The sequence below is a fragment of the Martes martes genome, assembly GCF_963455335.1.
Source record: "Martes martes genome assembly, chromosome: 7".
Taxonomy (NCBI): domain Eukaryota; kingdom Metazoa; phylum Chordata; class Mammalia; order Carnivora; family Mustelidae; genus Martes; species Martes martes.
The window spans coordinates 16,221,731-16,237,575 of NC_137894.1; the positions used below are offsets into that span (position 1 = coordinate 16,221,731).

The 15,845-nt window shown below is 45.0% G+C and overlaps 1 protein-coding gene across 1 annotated transcript in view; it reads right to left on the minus strand.

Annotated features, from left to right (window-relative positions):
• IGF1R (insulin like growth factor 1 receptor) overlaps positions 1-15,845 on the minus strand; it is a 296,173-nt gene that overhangs the window by 57,563 nt on the left and 222,765 nt on the right. The window contains exons 3-4 of the mRNA XM_080808720.1: positions 5,722-6,034; positions 1,961-2,109 (exon numbers count right to left, since the gene is read on the minus strand). Of these exons, the coding sequence (XP_080664846.1) occupies positions 1,961-2,109; positions 5,722-6,034 (462 nt within the window). The remainder of the gene's footprint in view (positions 1-1,960; positions 2,110-5,721; positions 6,035-15,845) is intronic.

Consider the following 15,845-nt stretch of genomic DNA (forward strand, 5'->3'; position numbering starts at 1 on the left):
GTAATCTATACACACTGTATTTCCCATCATCCTGTTCGGCCTGTCTTTTCCTCATAGTTTAAAAAAAAAAAAAAGGAACATCAACTTCGGTTCAACTTATGCCAAAATTACAATAAATACTATAATCAGTTGGGTATGGTCCAACCTAATGGGATTTTATTGCACATGATTTGTTGAAGGCTTACTTAATGAGAGGTTCTATTTTGCTTTGAATGGATAAAAATAAAAGAATAAGGATCTTGTCTTGGAGGGCTGGGGGCTATGCTTACTGTAGAGTTTAATGGTTTTCTAGGAGAAATTCAAGTTACAAACACCAGAAGTTGCCTGTGGTGGATATTTCAAGAAAAAGACCCTGAACTTTAAACTCAGGGTAGGATGGATGCCTGTCTTGAGTCGAGGCTGGGGATGCCCTTTCCAGTGAGATGTCTTATTCCCTCGTATCCAAGTGATTTCTTCCACTGGACATACACCGGAAGACACATTTCACCACCGTGCATGAATATGTACTTATTCCTTCTTAAATTCTACTCCTCCACGGATTTAATTCATGGATTAAATTCTTACCTTCAGGATATGAACATTTGAAAGAAAAAAAAAGGAGATTTAGGTGCTTAAAGGGTATGTTCTAGGAATAAGGGCATCTTTTCAAAAATTAAGTAATTTAGTAAGAACAAAAGGAATAAAACCTCATCATTTATTTAGTTATTTACGTATTTATTAAGTAGGCCCCACACCCAGTGTGGAGCCTAACGCTAGGCTCAAACTCATGACCTTGAGATCAAGACATGAGCTGGGATCGAGAGTCGGGACGCTTAACCCACTGAGCCACCCAGGTGCCCCAGGAACAAAACTTTAGAAGCACCATGAGGGTAAGAGAATTCTAGCCATGTGGAAGCAAAGTTATTTCTGTGGTGGAGGGGTGGAAGGGGTTCTGGAAAATGAGGAGAACCAAATGATCCAAAAGGACTGAGCGCAAACGTGTTTCTACCATCTCTAAGCCGTAAGAGCTTGGCTCGCTCACCGAACAAACGGTATTAAGGAGAAGTAAATCCACAGAATAAATCAATCAGCCATTTCCCACCCCACCCGAATCAACCTGCAAAAATTTCTCCACAAAAGGATTTAAGGGAAAAAAAAAAATCCTTTCAACCTCAAGGTCTTTTTATGATTTTTATTCTAGATTATGAAACTATCAGAAATACCTTGACCGAGTGGTCCCAGTGGTGGAGAATTTAAGGCTAGGAAGCCATCGTCAATTAAAGATCAGAAGTGAAAAGATCACGGAATAAGTCCATGAGTAGTTTTTGCACACACGCAATCACCAGGAACGCCATCTACTACAAACGCCGGCGATCCTACAGGGGTGAGGATCGAAGCTTTAAATACGGGATGACACACCCTAGTATTTTATTTTTATTTTATTTTATTTTTGCTCTCCAAAGTAAATTTGGAGATTAACCACTCTTTGGACTTAATAAAGTTTTAAAGGGGTATCATTAACTTCTTCCCTTTGCACAGTCTCCTCAACACCTCCCAGGGAACCAGACCTCTTTGGGCTTGAAGCCGTATGGCTCTGGCTCCAGCTGGAGGCTGCTGAATGACACTTTTGATCCCCCAGCCTCTTCTGGGGCTGGTGTGTGCTGGGATGTGCGTCTCCTGCGTGAGACGGGCCTCACAGAAAGATGAGCCATGATCCTGGGCGTGAATAAATGCCGAGCCAAGAGCTGCAAAATAGACTGCCTTTCAATCTGGTTTTCTCTTTTTTTCTTTTTTTAATCTTTGAGGGAAACTCGAAAAAAGACACATTGAGCACGAGGCTTATGCCCCATGCTGTTTTTTCCAGGCCCAGGTTTCAGGTGTGAGTCATGGAGGGGAAGGGACAGCAAGTCAACAAAAGAAAACCAGGTGGTCCGGCCACCTTTTTCAGTTGGGGGGCGGGGGGATGGGACAGGATACTTACTGCCTCGGCGGATATTAATGAGCAAATTGCCCTTGAAGATGGTGCATCCTTGGAGCATCTGAGCAGAGGTAACAGAATCAATGGTTTTTGTTTTCTTTTCTTCCTCGCAGACCTTGGGGCAAGGACCTTCACAAGGTATGCAGTACATGCTGGTGAAGATAAAAAATCAACCCAAAACACGGAGAACTGAGTCAGGCTTCTTGAGTTAAGGAAAAAAAAAACATGAAGACACGCTTTTATTCTAAGTTGTTTGTGCGGTACACATTACCAAAAACAACTGTTGGGAAGGGTTCAAGTGGGCACACTGTATCTCATCCCGAAGCCACCCAGCCAGGATCAGCCATTCAAACTGCAACCACAAGAAGAAAGTGCCTACAAAGGAAAAGCGTGCCTCTTGTTTCCAGACAAAATATGTGATGCATCCTTGAGGCATGTGTGTATCAGAGGCTGTCGGCTGGGGAGCCAGCTGGTTCCATGTGGGAGAAACAGCCTTGAAGAAAGGACACAGTGGTGGCTCCCGAGGAAAAACGGGGCCGCTCTCTATGCGGCCTTGCCCGGCACACCCTGGGGGAGAAGCTGGGAGACTGGACAAGGACCAGGAAAGGGACCGTGATGACCGTGATGTCTCTGCCACTAACGGGAGTCTCACTCTCGCAGTCAAGGCATCCCAGCAAAACCCAGCAAGGAGTTCCAAAATGCGTGGGGAAGAACACACAGCCCTTATTTTCTTGCTAATGTACAACTGAAATTATTTCTTGACAGTGTTTTGCAGAAACTCGTAAATTGATCGGAATGTTGTTTTCGCGGCATGTGCGCTGAAAGCAAGGAACTTCCGTTACTTTGTAATAAACTCCCGTTTCCAGTGCTATCCCACACATGCTACAGGACCGCCATGAGTCAGGGATCAGGGAGCAAGATTGGCATTCTCCTGCTTATCGACCATTCATTTACGAAATTGTGGACACAACGCTAATCTGGCTGCTGAACCACAGAGGATCAAAGTTGGGTTGATTTCCAAACAAAGGCTACCACCTTATTTTGTGTGTGTGTGTGTGTGTGTGTGTGTGTTTGCGTGCGCATGTGCGTGTAAAATAAATAGGACGGAGAACTGGAGAGCCAGGTATATTGTCGTTATTGTTCTTAAATGATCTCTTAAACTTCGTGAAGATAAATAAAGTGTAAGTGTTAGCTTACATGAAAGCTTTTGTGTTGTTTTGTTTTAACGAAATCTTACTGCCTATCTAAGGCAAAGATGCAGGGATTTGTTTTGTTTACAAACTTACAGGTAAACAAAATTTCCCTACTCTTTTCCTATTTCGTATGGGGAGAATGCTAGGCAAGGTTTCCCAAGGAACTGGGCCAAGCACAGAAGGGGAGATTTCTCTTTTCTAGAACATCATACGTAACCTTCTTATTTCCACTATGGGTAACAGCTTCCTGTCTCCACTTTTTTTGTTGTTTTTTTGGTCTTTTATTCTAATTTATCTACATACCATGTAATGCCTCCACCCTCCTTCTTTAAAAAAAACTTTCTATCCTGAAACAGACTCTCAAAAAGTTACAAAAAGTACTTTCCCCCTGCATCCCAGATGGCAACATCTTATATTACTATAAATGGAATATCAAAACCAGGAAATTTACACTGGTACAATGAATGCATAATTCCGTGTCACCTTATATCCCTTTTGTGATCTTCACCCCGTCAAGATACAGAAGTACTTCGGGAAGATCTCCCAAAGAGCTACCTCCAATCCTCACATCCCTAACTCCGTCCTCCTGACTATTAATCTATTCTTCATCATGGCAATGTTGTCATTTTGAGCCTGTTATATAAATGGAGTTCTATAGTACGGGATCTTTTGAGATCACCTTCTTTTTTCCCCCCCCACACAGCATAATGTCCTTGAGATCTGTCCCCAGTCGTCGCGTATTTCAACAGCTTGCTCTTTTTTTCTGGCTGAATAATAGTCCATGGCATGGATGTACCACAGTCTGTTTAACCATTTCCCTACGGTAGAACATCTGAGTTGTCTTTTGTCTTTGGCTATTACGCACGGAGCTGCCGTGAACACTTGTGTACGTGTTGTTACACGGACGTACATTTTCATTTCTCTGGGAGGAGTGTCCACGAGTGTGACTTATAGGTTGTAATGTCAAGTGTTTGTTTAGCTTTCCCCGACGTTTTATTCAAACAGCAATTTCTGAACCAAACACCTTTGCTAAAATGTCTAGGAATCATCTAGCCCTTTAGAAATGTTTTTCTAAGGAAGTGCTCTGATTACACTTTTATGGAGCAAGCTTCCTTGAATCCATTCGGGTACAGAGAGGGTACAAACAGTATTAATAAATATTTTAAACTCAGTGTCAAATAGGTCTTAAAGGTTGAGAGTGGTATTTATTCTTTCTTCACGGTGTTTTATTTTAAAACAGAAGAGTTAGATCTGTAGCTCTGAACAGACTATAAGAATGGGTAGGGAAAAAAAAAAACAGCTCAGTTCTTTGAAAATGCTCCACCATGGGAGAAACACTGCTGAAATGCACAGCAGTCCCCTCTTGCTGGCCCCCACTATGTCACAGGACAGTGTATCCCCAGGACAAAGATGGTACCATCCTCCCCCCCCCCCCGCACCCCCTGGCCCCTTTCATGCACCAGCTGTCCCATCTCTGCTCCGCCCCCAGGAGGAGCCGTGGCTGAGCCTCATCTGGGTTCCAGGCATGGCCCAAGGTACCGGGAAAGCCCTCGTAAGTTCTAAGGCTACCAATAAACTGTGAGTAAAATGCGGTAGACTTATTCTGGGTGGCATTTGCATACTTTACAGTCCTTTGGGAGTCCTTGGACACTTCGCTTTTAAAAAAGTATTCAGAATAATTTTTACTATTATAATAGTAAAGACGAGACAACAGATGGAAAGTTGCTCTAATGTTAAGAAAGAATGGGAGTTTTATCTTTGGTTTGAAGATGAAGGAAGCATTTGGCCCATGGCAACTAAACTGTTCTTTCCTAAAGTTCTCTGCTCTACCTAGAGGAGGGAAGAACGACCCCAAACCTCTGGTCTTTCGAATTCCAGGGCTACAGTTCTGTATTTTATAACAATGCCACTATTGCCTTTCTCAAAAACATAAACAACAACAAATTTACAGAAGCCCAGCCCACATACACCAGAGGGATGCTTTTTGCTGTAAAGAACGCCTTTGCTTCCCAAGCAAAGTCTCAATGTTCAGGAAAGAAAACGAGAGAGGCAGAGAAAACTGGAGAGAAGGGCACGGTCGAAGGAAAAGAGAGAGAGAGAGAGAGGAACAGGTGCTAATGGAAAACAGGTTACTGTAAGCTCCTGGTTACTCTTCATGGCAGCTAGGGCAGGCACAGGATGGAGTTTGTGCTAACGGACCGTCCCGCCTGCCGGCTGCCTCAAGGACGCTGTTCAGGGCTCGGCTTGTCTTCTCTCCGCCACTCCCCAAGACTTCACAGAGCTGGTGCTGGGTGGCACCAGGGATAGGACAACCTAAATGTATGGTCCTCCCGGGTTTACCCCACACCTGCTTAGCAGGCAGCCTGGCGAGTGCAGGGAGGGGAGACTGTGACCTCCACGTACCCAGGCCAGCACAGCAAGCCACGTACTTAACTTCAAGTGGCTTGGCAGTACACTTCTAAGACACAATATAAAACAAACGCATTTTATTTTGTGGTTGTGGGTGAAGGGGGGAGTTGTTGGGCGGGGCTGGGGGTATTGAGGGGCATGGAGGGGAGCTGCATGACTGACCTCTGACTGCCGTTCCGGATGAAGCCAGAGGGGCACTCCTGCATGCACTCGCCGTCGTGGATGACGAACCCCTCGGAGTCGCTGCTCTCGGCATTGGGGATGTTGGCGCAGAAGTCGCGGTCTACGCAGCGCCAGCCCTCGAAGCGGTAGGTGTTGGGCGGGCAGGTGGGCACGCACACGCCGGCGTAGTAGTAATGCCTGCAGGCCACGCAGGCCGTGTCGTTGTCGGGCGCGCTGCAGCTGCCCAGACACTCGGGGTGACAGCACTCGTTGTTCTCGGTGCACGCGCGCTTCCCGCACGCGCTCGGGCACACTGTGGGGGCAGAGGGGACAGCAGGTGAGACTGGGGGGTCGGGTTTGGACTGCCTCGTCCAGGCCTGGCCTGCTTTGTCCTGGGTCACTGGCCACCCTGGACCAGATCACCCCAGTGACAGTCAACCACCCACTCGCCGCCCAGAGACGCACCCACGATATCCCCAAACGGAGCTTCCCAGGGCTCTGTAGCCCGCGGCAGACTTGCAATGACAGTATTACAGACCCTAGTCACAGTTTCATTAAGGCGGGGAGAAAATACTCTTGTGTTTTGAGTTCGGCCTCTCTTATTTACTCTCTGTGTACTCCTGAGGAGTCATTAGCTTCTCTGACTTTGACCCTCTCTTTTTACATCTATACAATGGGGGTAGTAATATCCATATGAGAGCTTTGCTGGAGGCCAACATGATAATGCAACAGCCCAATGGGAACAATGAGGCGTATTATTCCTTTTAAAGGCATGATGTATTGTTCCTCTGCAGTATGACCATGTTCCATGAAATACCTTGAAAAGCTTTAGTGTGAAGAAATGATTATTTAAAAAATTATTTTATTACATATATTATTACAAGTATTTTTAAATCATTCAAAAATCGTTTATTTAAAAAATGATGAAACTGGAATATTAAAGGTGATACTATTTGGGTTTACAAAATGGCTTTAGAAAAAGTTTGTGTCCGTTTCTATGTCAAAGTTCTTGCTCCCCAAAAATGATGGTATTAACTTATTCACAGAGCCTAACCTATTATAACACCAAGTCCCTGTGTCTGATTGTTATTCTCAAATAAGAAAAAAAGGGGGGCGGTGGAGAGTGTCTCTGAGCCCAGAGGAGTCACTCATAGCATATTAGAAACCATCTCCTTTGAGCCACTCTGCCAAACTTTAGTGGAAGCAGTGTCTAAAAAGCAGAGATCCACAATTCATGTCCCAAGTAGATGAGCTGGCATTTATTTCCATAACAACAATGTAATGATCACACTCTGTGGGGCTGTTAGCCTCACTAGCAAATAAAGTATAAATCAACCAAATACGAAATCTGGTTTATATTAAATGTTTCCTACTTTTTCTTGAGCTGGGAAACAACACAAAATTATTTAAATATGTATATTATTGAATCTGACATATATTATTTAGTGAAGATTCTATTACTGTTTTCCTTATAAACAAAATATGTGCTAAAAAAAAATCAGAGATCACAGATAAATGAAAATATATAGGACGTCTAGTCCATCTGCCCCAAATACCCCCTTTATCAATACCTTCATGTGGATCCCCCTAGGTCCCCCCCCTTTTTTTTAAGATTTTATTTATTTATTTGACAGAGATCACAAGTGGGCAGAGAGGCAGGCAGAGAGAGAGGAGGAAGCAGGCTCCCCACCAAGCAGAGAGCCTGACGCGGGGCTCGATCCCAGAACCCTGAGATCATGACCTGAGTCGAAGGCAGAGGCTTAACCCACTGAACTGCCCAGGCACCCGGCCCCAGGTCCCTTTCTATGCATGAGTATGTACATATAAATATCTTCAAAAAAGGAACAAACTATCCTGAAACCATTTTTTCTTTTTTGGTATAATATATCGTGAATTCCATAATCACTTAACAGCTACATTGCATCTCACAGTATAGTGTAAGTTATAACCTGTCTCCTACTATGAAACATTTTGTTTACTCCTGACATTTTATTATTACAATGAACACTGCGATCTTCATGAGAAATCTTAACTATTTCCTTAGGATCAATTTCCAGAATTGACCTCACCAGGTCAAACTATCTTCTGGAAAGTTTTTACCAATTTACACCCCACTAACTGCACCCAAAAGTTCCTATTTTACTGTGGAAAGGTGAATTTAAAAACGAACATCAGAACTTGGCCATTCAAATGAACACTGTCACCTCTGAAGAAAACAGATACATTCTCATGATACTGTCAAGCTCCTTAAAATAATTTTCCAAGTTTCTCCTTTGAAATTATCCTTTTGCAGAGACCGTAAGTTGCTTTCCATTATTTATTCTTTTTATCTACTTTGATAATAGAACCTTGATTTTTAATTGGGCATTTGGCCACCCAGCTAGATATTCTATCTCCTAGCCTCTCTTGTAGCTAGAAGTGACGTATGTCCTAACCAGTGAGATATAAGAAAACTTTTTTGGTTGGTAGTTAATGGAAGATGCCTTAAAAACATTGAGTGTGCCCTTCCTCCTTGCCGGCTGGAATGCAGGAGCAACGCATCATGCTCCGGCAGCCATCTTGGTCATGAGGTAGCCCACTAAGAAGGTGGAGTAAGATAAAAGGATCTTGGTCTGCCAAAAGGCTAACCCTGTACTGCTTACCTCTAGACCTGGCTTTCTCTAGAGAGAGAAATAAATTTTTGTCCTCTATATGTGCCTGCTGTTCATTACACCCAACTGAGACACACTTTCAGAGCTACTTACAAGCAAAGAAGAAAACCATTCCCGTTGGTTTGTATCACTTCTGTTTACCAGAACTGCCTCAATGACTTATGGCTATTTCCAGAAACTAAGCTACCCAATAAATAACAAGGAGTAAGTATCTCTAAGCACCCCGAAAAAGTAGGTGTTATAGATAGGAGTTGCAAAAATGTGGTGATACATATATTGTCCACCTGGGTGATCATCTTGAGGAGGGTGACACTAATTTGAATTTACAAGTCTAGCGTATTTGTAGTAAAGGTATACAAACACACACACACACACACACACACACACACACACACACACGAGCACATTCTCTCCCATCAGATCTCATACCTGAAGACATCTAACTATCAAATAGATTCAGTGACAATTTAATTTCAAATCTATCCTGTATGGAGGTTAACTTCAAGGCTCAAGATCTAAGGAAACAAATACATTGTGTGTCTTTTAGTTCAGGTTTTTAAAGTAGTAACGGGAACAGAAGTCCATTTACCCGCCGGTTGTCGATGCATTTAGCAAGTGTTTATTCAGCAACGTCCCCGCACTTGCGTGCCAGACCCCGCCCTCGAGGAATGGGCGATATGCCAGGGAAGTACAGGGTCGAGTGCACGTTCATGGCACGCCCTGGGCATCAGGGATGGTTTTGAAGAGATGCTCAGGCTGGAGATGCAAGATGAAAGACGAGGAGGAGAAGAATAAAGAAGGACACGGAGGAAATCACACGTCAATGTGCGTAAAGGCAATTCTGTCGCTGTGGCGGGAGGACTGGGTGCCCGTGAAGATAGCAGGAGGCTAGTCGCCAACTGGTGGGTGATGGGCATCACTGGAGATTTTAGGAAGGGGAAGAGCAAAAAAGGCAGCTTTTTATATTGGAAAGGTCGTCTGGGAGCTGCACAGAGGGCACCATGACCTGAGGGGGCTGAGCTGACCGAAGAGGGATCAGGTGAGGGGAGAGGAGAGACACATCCTTGTTATGTGGCCCCGACAAGGTTTCTGTAATATTAACAGACCCATAGGTTCATGTGGTTAACATGAAACTGGCTGAAGAAGCCTGTGTTCACAGTCTTGAGTGCTGGCACGAGCACCCCCTCACTCAGAGCCCTGAAGTCGCCATCATCAGCCACCACCAAGCTTTGTGATTGGAGGAAGGGAAAATTGATGAGAAATCTCACGATCATCAACAGAAATGAACAGGGGCCACTATCTGCTTGCCAAGCCCCCTTTCCCTCACTTATAATTTAAATAACACACTATATAAAATCGTTAAGTGGCAGGCATTAATATTAAAGTGTACTAAAAACTCGAGAGCATTTAAAAGCATAGAAAAGAAAACATCCCTGTGCTCTTGCTGGGAATCGGCTATGCCCACGTGCAAATGTTGGGCATCTCTAGTAGGAGAAAGAAAAAGAAATCCCCCAAACCTGACAAAGTATTTTCCCATTCCGATGGCAACGGCATCTCTGGGCAGTGGTCCCCCCGAGGTCCTTTCAAAGGCGTGTGTTACGTGGAAAACACGGTCCGTCAGTTCTTGCCACAAGCAGCACACAGGCTGGGGAATTAGGGTTTTGTTTCAGCAAGGAGAGCTCCTTCAGAAGGAATTTCAGCAAAGCTTAAATTAGGTGAAATCTTGTTATTTATAAGCAGAACAATTCCTCTTAAAGGGATCACAAATCAAGGGGTTCCTTTATGGTATGGGATTCAAACGGCATGACACGTATCGACGACTCGAGGGGAGTAAGAATGGGGTGTGATGGGGAGTGGGGAGAAAGGAGAGGTGACTGGTTTGCTGGAGGACAAACTCTGTAAATAAGAGACTGCTCCAGGGACAGAAGATCCCCTGGCCACAGCAGAACCCGAGGATTCTGGGAGGCGGGAGAACACGCAGGAAATTCAGGGTTAGAGAGTCCCGGAGTCAGCCCCAGAAGCCTGCTGTAAATTTTGTCTCATCTCAATGTATATAAATATTATTAGTGTTTAGGACTATTAAGGGATTTCTCAAAAAGCCCCGGGCAGTGCGTCTCGCCAGCAGATGGATAGCTGTTCCATACAAATGCCAAAATTTAAAATTTAGTACAGTTACCAAATTTCCAATTACGGAGCTATGGGAGAAAGGAAGGGAGCCTCTTTCCCGGCTTCCGTGGAGAAGGAACACACCTAATGTGATTAAAGGCATTTGTACTTTTCAAAATAAAGGGAAAATGGAGGCTGCTATGAACTACAAACATAAAGGGGGAAAAGCAAATTTACTGTACCCATGAGAGCTTTCTCCTCATTGGAATTCTTAGAACGACCAACAATAAAAATCAAACCTGATCTAAGCTGTTGGAAAAGCTAACGGCATGTCCCTTATCTACTGCTAAAAGGATAGATTTGGGGTCACCGTCACATAAAAAATGAAGGTGCTGGATGTAAAGGCTCATTCTCTTTATTTTGGGGGATAGGAAATAAGTCGCACATCAGCCTTGAACTCCCTCCCTCCCCAGTGTCCTTATATTCACTAAGTTTTTTCTGGGTTTTTTTACATTTATTTTTGTTCTTCCCAGGGAGTTCCTTAGCCATCTTTACTCAAGAGCAACCATTTTTAAAAGCATACAATTATAAAGTGTTCTCACTGGAAGAGAAGGTGGAGAACTCAACCTCTTCTCAAGAAACAGAAAATGGAAAGGGGGCCACTTAAGTCACCATTGTATCCCAAATAATTTCAAAAGAATGGAAATAAGTTCATGGATGTTCGAATGAGGTCAAGCTTCTGACTCAAACACAGGCTGGTTTAGAGACATCTTAGTTATTTCTGGGCTACCCTAAGTGACACAGCACTGTTCCATATAAAGAAAGGGACGTCTTTCCTATTTGACACGCATCGTTATGCATGAAGGTGAGCCGCTACTAACTTCAGAAAAGTGTACTTCAGCTCCAAAGTGCATCGGGGACGTAGAGGGGCAGAGGAATTTTATAGTTTTCTTGTCCTGCCAAGGCAGGCAGTGACTCCATTAGATACCATGGAGGGGGGACCCCAGCTGGGTCAGCTGAATGCCCAGGTCCACTCAAAGCTGTAGGCACTGTCCTGCAGGGAGTACTTAGCCCCCGGTGAGGGGATGAGAAAGGCTCCTTTTGACTGTTAAAATATCAGCCTTATGAGCCAGGCCCCAGGCTAGGTCCTACAGACAGGCAAGCATAAGATAGGCAGCACTCCTCCCCCCGGGGGACTCCCCACCCTGAAGGAAGGCAAATGGAGTACCAAGAGAGGCAAGCAAGGGACCAGTGAGGAGGGCTTTCCAGGAGAAGGGACAACCAGGCCCAAGCGTGAAAAGCCAGCAGGAGCTAGCAGGTGCATGGGGCTATTGGCAGGGCTGATGGGGAGCACGGGCCAAGCGAACCAGACTCAGAATGAATGGGTGACCGACTGGGCTGGAAGAGGAGTGGGAGACAGGAAAGATGGTGAGACCAGAGGCAGAGAGAGGTGAGAAGGGCCTTTTAAGCCACGAGTGGGAGTTTGGACCACTCTTAAAGAGGAAATGCTGCTATTGAAGGATTATAAGCAGGGCGTCCCCTGAGCACATATACATTTTAGAAGGATCACTCTGGCTGCTGAGTGGAACACAGAATGGAAGGGTGACCCACGGAGTCATGGCAGCTGTTTCCATGAGCCACGATGCTGGTCTAGATCAGGGAGATCTAGAGATCAGAGATGCAGGAGATGAATGATCTATCTGGAGAACATGGGAAGAGTGGCCAGCTTTTGTTTTCGGAGGGACAGAGATTAGCTTAGTTTGAGATGTGCTGCTTGGTGGACAGCGGATGCTCTCACCCTCTGAAATTGTCTTCGGTCTGTCCTCCCTTTTATCCATGCACATCCTCCTCCCCATACGTCCCCCCACCCCCACCCCAGCAAAGACCTCTATCAATGGGAGCGGAGTGGCGGGGACTATCAAGGTTTCTCCGGCTCAGGGAGAACAGCAATATTTTATCCTAGCACATTTGTCTGTAGTTCCCTAAACAAGTCAGCTAGCCTGGAAAAGCAGGCTTATGTGAAAATGCTTAGAAGCCATGAAATAAAGCTAAAATGATCCTCGTACAACCACGTGTGAGCTACATGCTTTCGTGCGTGTGTGTGCACATGTGAAGTATATGTATATATAGCAAAGCACAATTTTCTCAAAGGGAAGACGACGGCCTTCCTTTGAGAAGAATCAACTGTCAAGTCTCCTGACACCCTGAGAACTGGCTAATGGAAAACTCCAGAGAACCACTACCTAGAAATCCCAGGTGGAGCTTGAAACAACTCCCAGACAAGCTTCTGCCTGAGACACTGTAGGCTGGTAAACCGAATCTGTTAGCTACCCACGGCAAAAGGAAGTTCAAGTGGGAATCCGGGTGTCTTAAATGGTCACAAGAGAAAGTCACATTTGCAACAATGTTTCTCCTCTCCAAGCCAAAAGAAACCTCCTCCTTGTGCTGGAGAAAATCCCACCATAGTCGGGGCAAGCCAGAGAGACATTTTCATGGTTAGAATACTGAAGATCCTTCGCCTTCTCTTTTTGGAACCAAAAGTATTCAGTGCGCCCACTGGGAGGTTATAGTGAGAACTGGGGCTCCGGGAATTTGCAGACAGAGAGAGGCCTGGGGAACAGAACTGGGAGCGAGCACAGAAAGGCTGGTGGGCAAAAGAGGTGGGCCACAATTTTTTGAACATAAGGTACCTGGAAGCTCTCATTTTCTCCCAAGCGTGTACGAAGGAGTTCCTTTTTTGCAACGTGAAGTGGTTTTCAAGACCCAAGTTCCCAGTCTGCTTCTTTCCTAACAGGAAGGCCCCTGGACAAAGCATCCTTGAGTTGACTCACATCTGACCATTCTGAAACACTGAGGTTTGCAGAGGGGGGGGCAAGAAGTTACGTCCTTCTGCTCCTCACCACTCCCCCCTCCCACGCCGGCAGCTCCCCAGTCAACTGTCTTCTTTAACCTTCCACTCTCTCCCAAGTCAGAATGTGTGCCAGCAGAAGTTCCGAGGGCCAGTAGATCTGTCCTCAGTTTAGAAGCAACAAGCACTTACACAGTCATGTTCATCCCTATCATCCAAGCACAGGGTCTTAGAGCGGAAAGGTAGTTTCCAGGTCATGCATATCTCATGCCTGTCTCGGATATTTCTCTGCAAAAACCTAGGTGGGCCTTCAAGCAATGTCTAGGGGGTTGGTTACCTTAGAGAAAGTGCTACTCCAACTGTTAGGCAGCACCAAATGTGACCAAGTTGTTCCTTCCACCCAACAAGAATGCATTTTCCTCCCTGACATGCTCCCCAGGCCTCATTCAGCTTGTCTGATACTCAGGGGAAGCAGAGGCTTTCTTCTTTATAGGTCAGACTTTCAAACACACGGGCTCAAAATTCCGAGACAGTTATCCTGGCCTCCCTCCGAGGGCCTTACTCAGTCATGGCTCATGCAATACCCATGAATACCATCGCTTCTTAACACCTGCCCCCAAGCCTGCTCTTAACACAGCAGAAAGTTGGGACAGTGTGGCATACAAGAGGACTAGGAGACCCTTGGTGGCTGTCCATGACCAAGGTAGTATGCTTGGAGTGATCTCTGCATGGTCTTTAAAAGAGCTATCATCATCACACCAAGGAGGCTCATTCTGAGCTTCTCATTGTCGAAGAATCCTCTCTTCTTTTTCACAATAACGGTTTTAGTCTCTCCTGTCTGGATACAACTCTGATCTGAATACAGGTCTCCCTGTTAACATAAAGTCAAACGTTTCTGGGGACATTTTACACGTGCCCGACAGCCTATTCAGTACCTTATAGATGTTAATGCAATCTTCCTAACGATCACACAGGGTATCACCATTCTCATTTGTAAGTGACCGAACGGAGACACAGAGATTTAATCACTGTCCAGGGCTATTAACAGTCTAGTTTAATCATTGTTAAGCTACAAATGTGGGCTAGATCTGCCAGACGGGGGCGGGCAGCCTCTTCACCCGCTCTGTCCCGCGGTGGCACAATGTTTCAGCTGGTCTGTGTGGTCTCAAAGGAAAGGGCTAAGGTGTCCTTCTTATGCCCCTTTTCTTTTTGAGCATGTACCCATCAGGAAAAAAAAAAAAAATCAATCTCAAGTCCTAGTGCCCTTTTCTCCTCCCTGAGGTGTAACAGTCAGAAGGAAGGACAAAACCCGTGAAACATGACACGGTGGCAAGGAGGCAAGTGTCCAGGTGATATTAAGGAGATAACGTGTGCCCCTTCTTTGTTTACTGAGTCATAGCAAGTAGAACCTTCAAGGGCATTTCTCCTAGCACAAATTTGTAAGGCTGAGCCCTGTCGGGTTTATCATTAAATGTCACTGCTCAAGTCGCACTGCAGCTCCCATCGTGGAAGGCACGGCATTAGCACACATTCTGTGGGGCCAATGCAATTCCATATACACGACCGTGCTATCAGGAGGCCAGACCAGCAAGACCCAGGGAGACTCCGTGGCTTGCAGAACCCATGTCATCCGAGTAAGTCTTACTCATGAGAGTAGATAACCAGAGTTTATATTCTTCACCAATTCATCTGTCTCAGCAAGACGGAAAATTTGGTGTAGTGATCCGAAGGGGCACGGGCATGTTTATAGCAGTAATGTCCACCATAGCTAAACTATGGAAAGAACATAGATGTCCATAAACAGATGAACAGATAAAGAAGATGTGGTATATATATATACAATGGAATACTATGCAGCCATCAAAAGAAATGAAATCTTGACATTTGAGATGACGTGGATGGAACTAGAGAGTATTATGCTTAGCGAAAGAAGTCAATCGGAGAAAGAAAACCATCATATGATCTCCCTGATATGAGGAAGTGGAGATGCAACATGAGGGGCTTGGGGGGGACTAAATGTAACAAGATGGGATCGGGAGGGAGACAAACCATAGGAGACTCTTAATCTCACAAAACAAACTGAGGGTTGCTGGGGGGAGGCGGGTAGGGAGAGGGTGGTGGGGTTATGGACATTGGGGAGGGTATGTGCTATGGTGAGTGCTGTGAAGTGTGTAAACCTGGCGATTCACAGACCTGTACCCCTGGGGCTAATAATACATTATATGTTTATAAAAAAATAAAAAAATTATTAAAAAAAAGATTAAAAAAAAAAGAAAATTTGGTCAGGGAGGAGGAAAAAACAAAACAAAAAACCCAGTTCTGTGCCTTTCTCTCAGTCAGGCACATAAACACACAAAATCAAGGCTTACAGAAATAAGAAATAGTCGAGCTCTGAGACTAGACCTCACCTGTCTAGTACACAAGGTAAGCCAAGAGGTCTGGGAAAACATTTCACACCAGCGACTGAAAGTATCTGTGAATATTTCATTAATAAGCAAAAGAAATAATAATCTACAGAC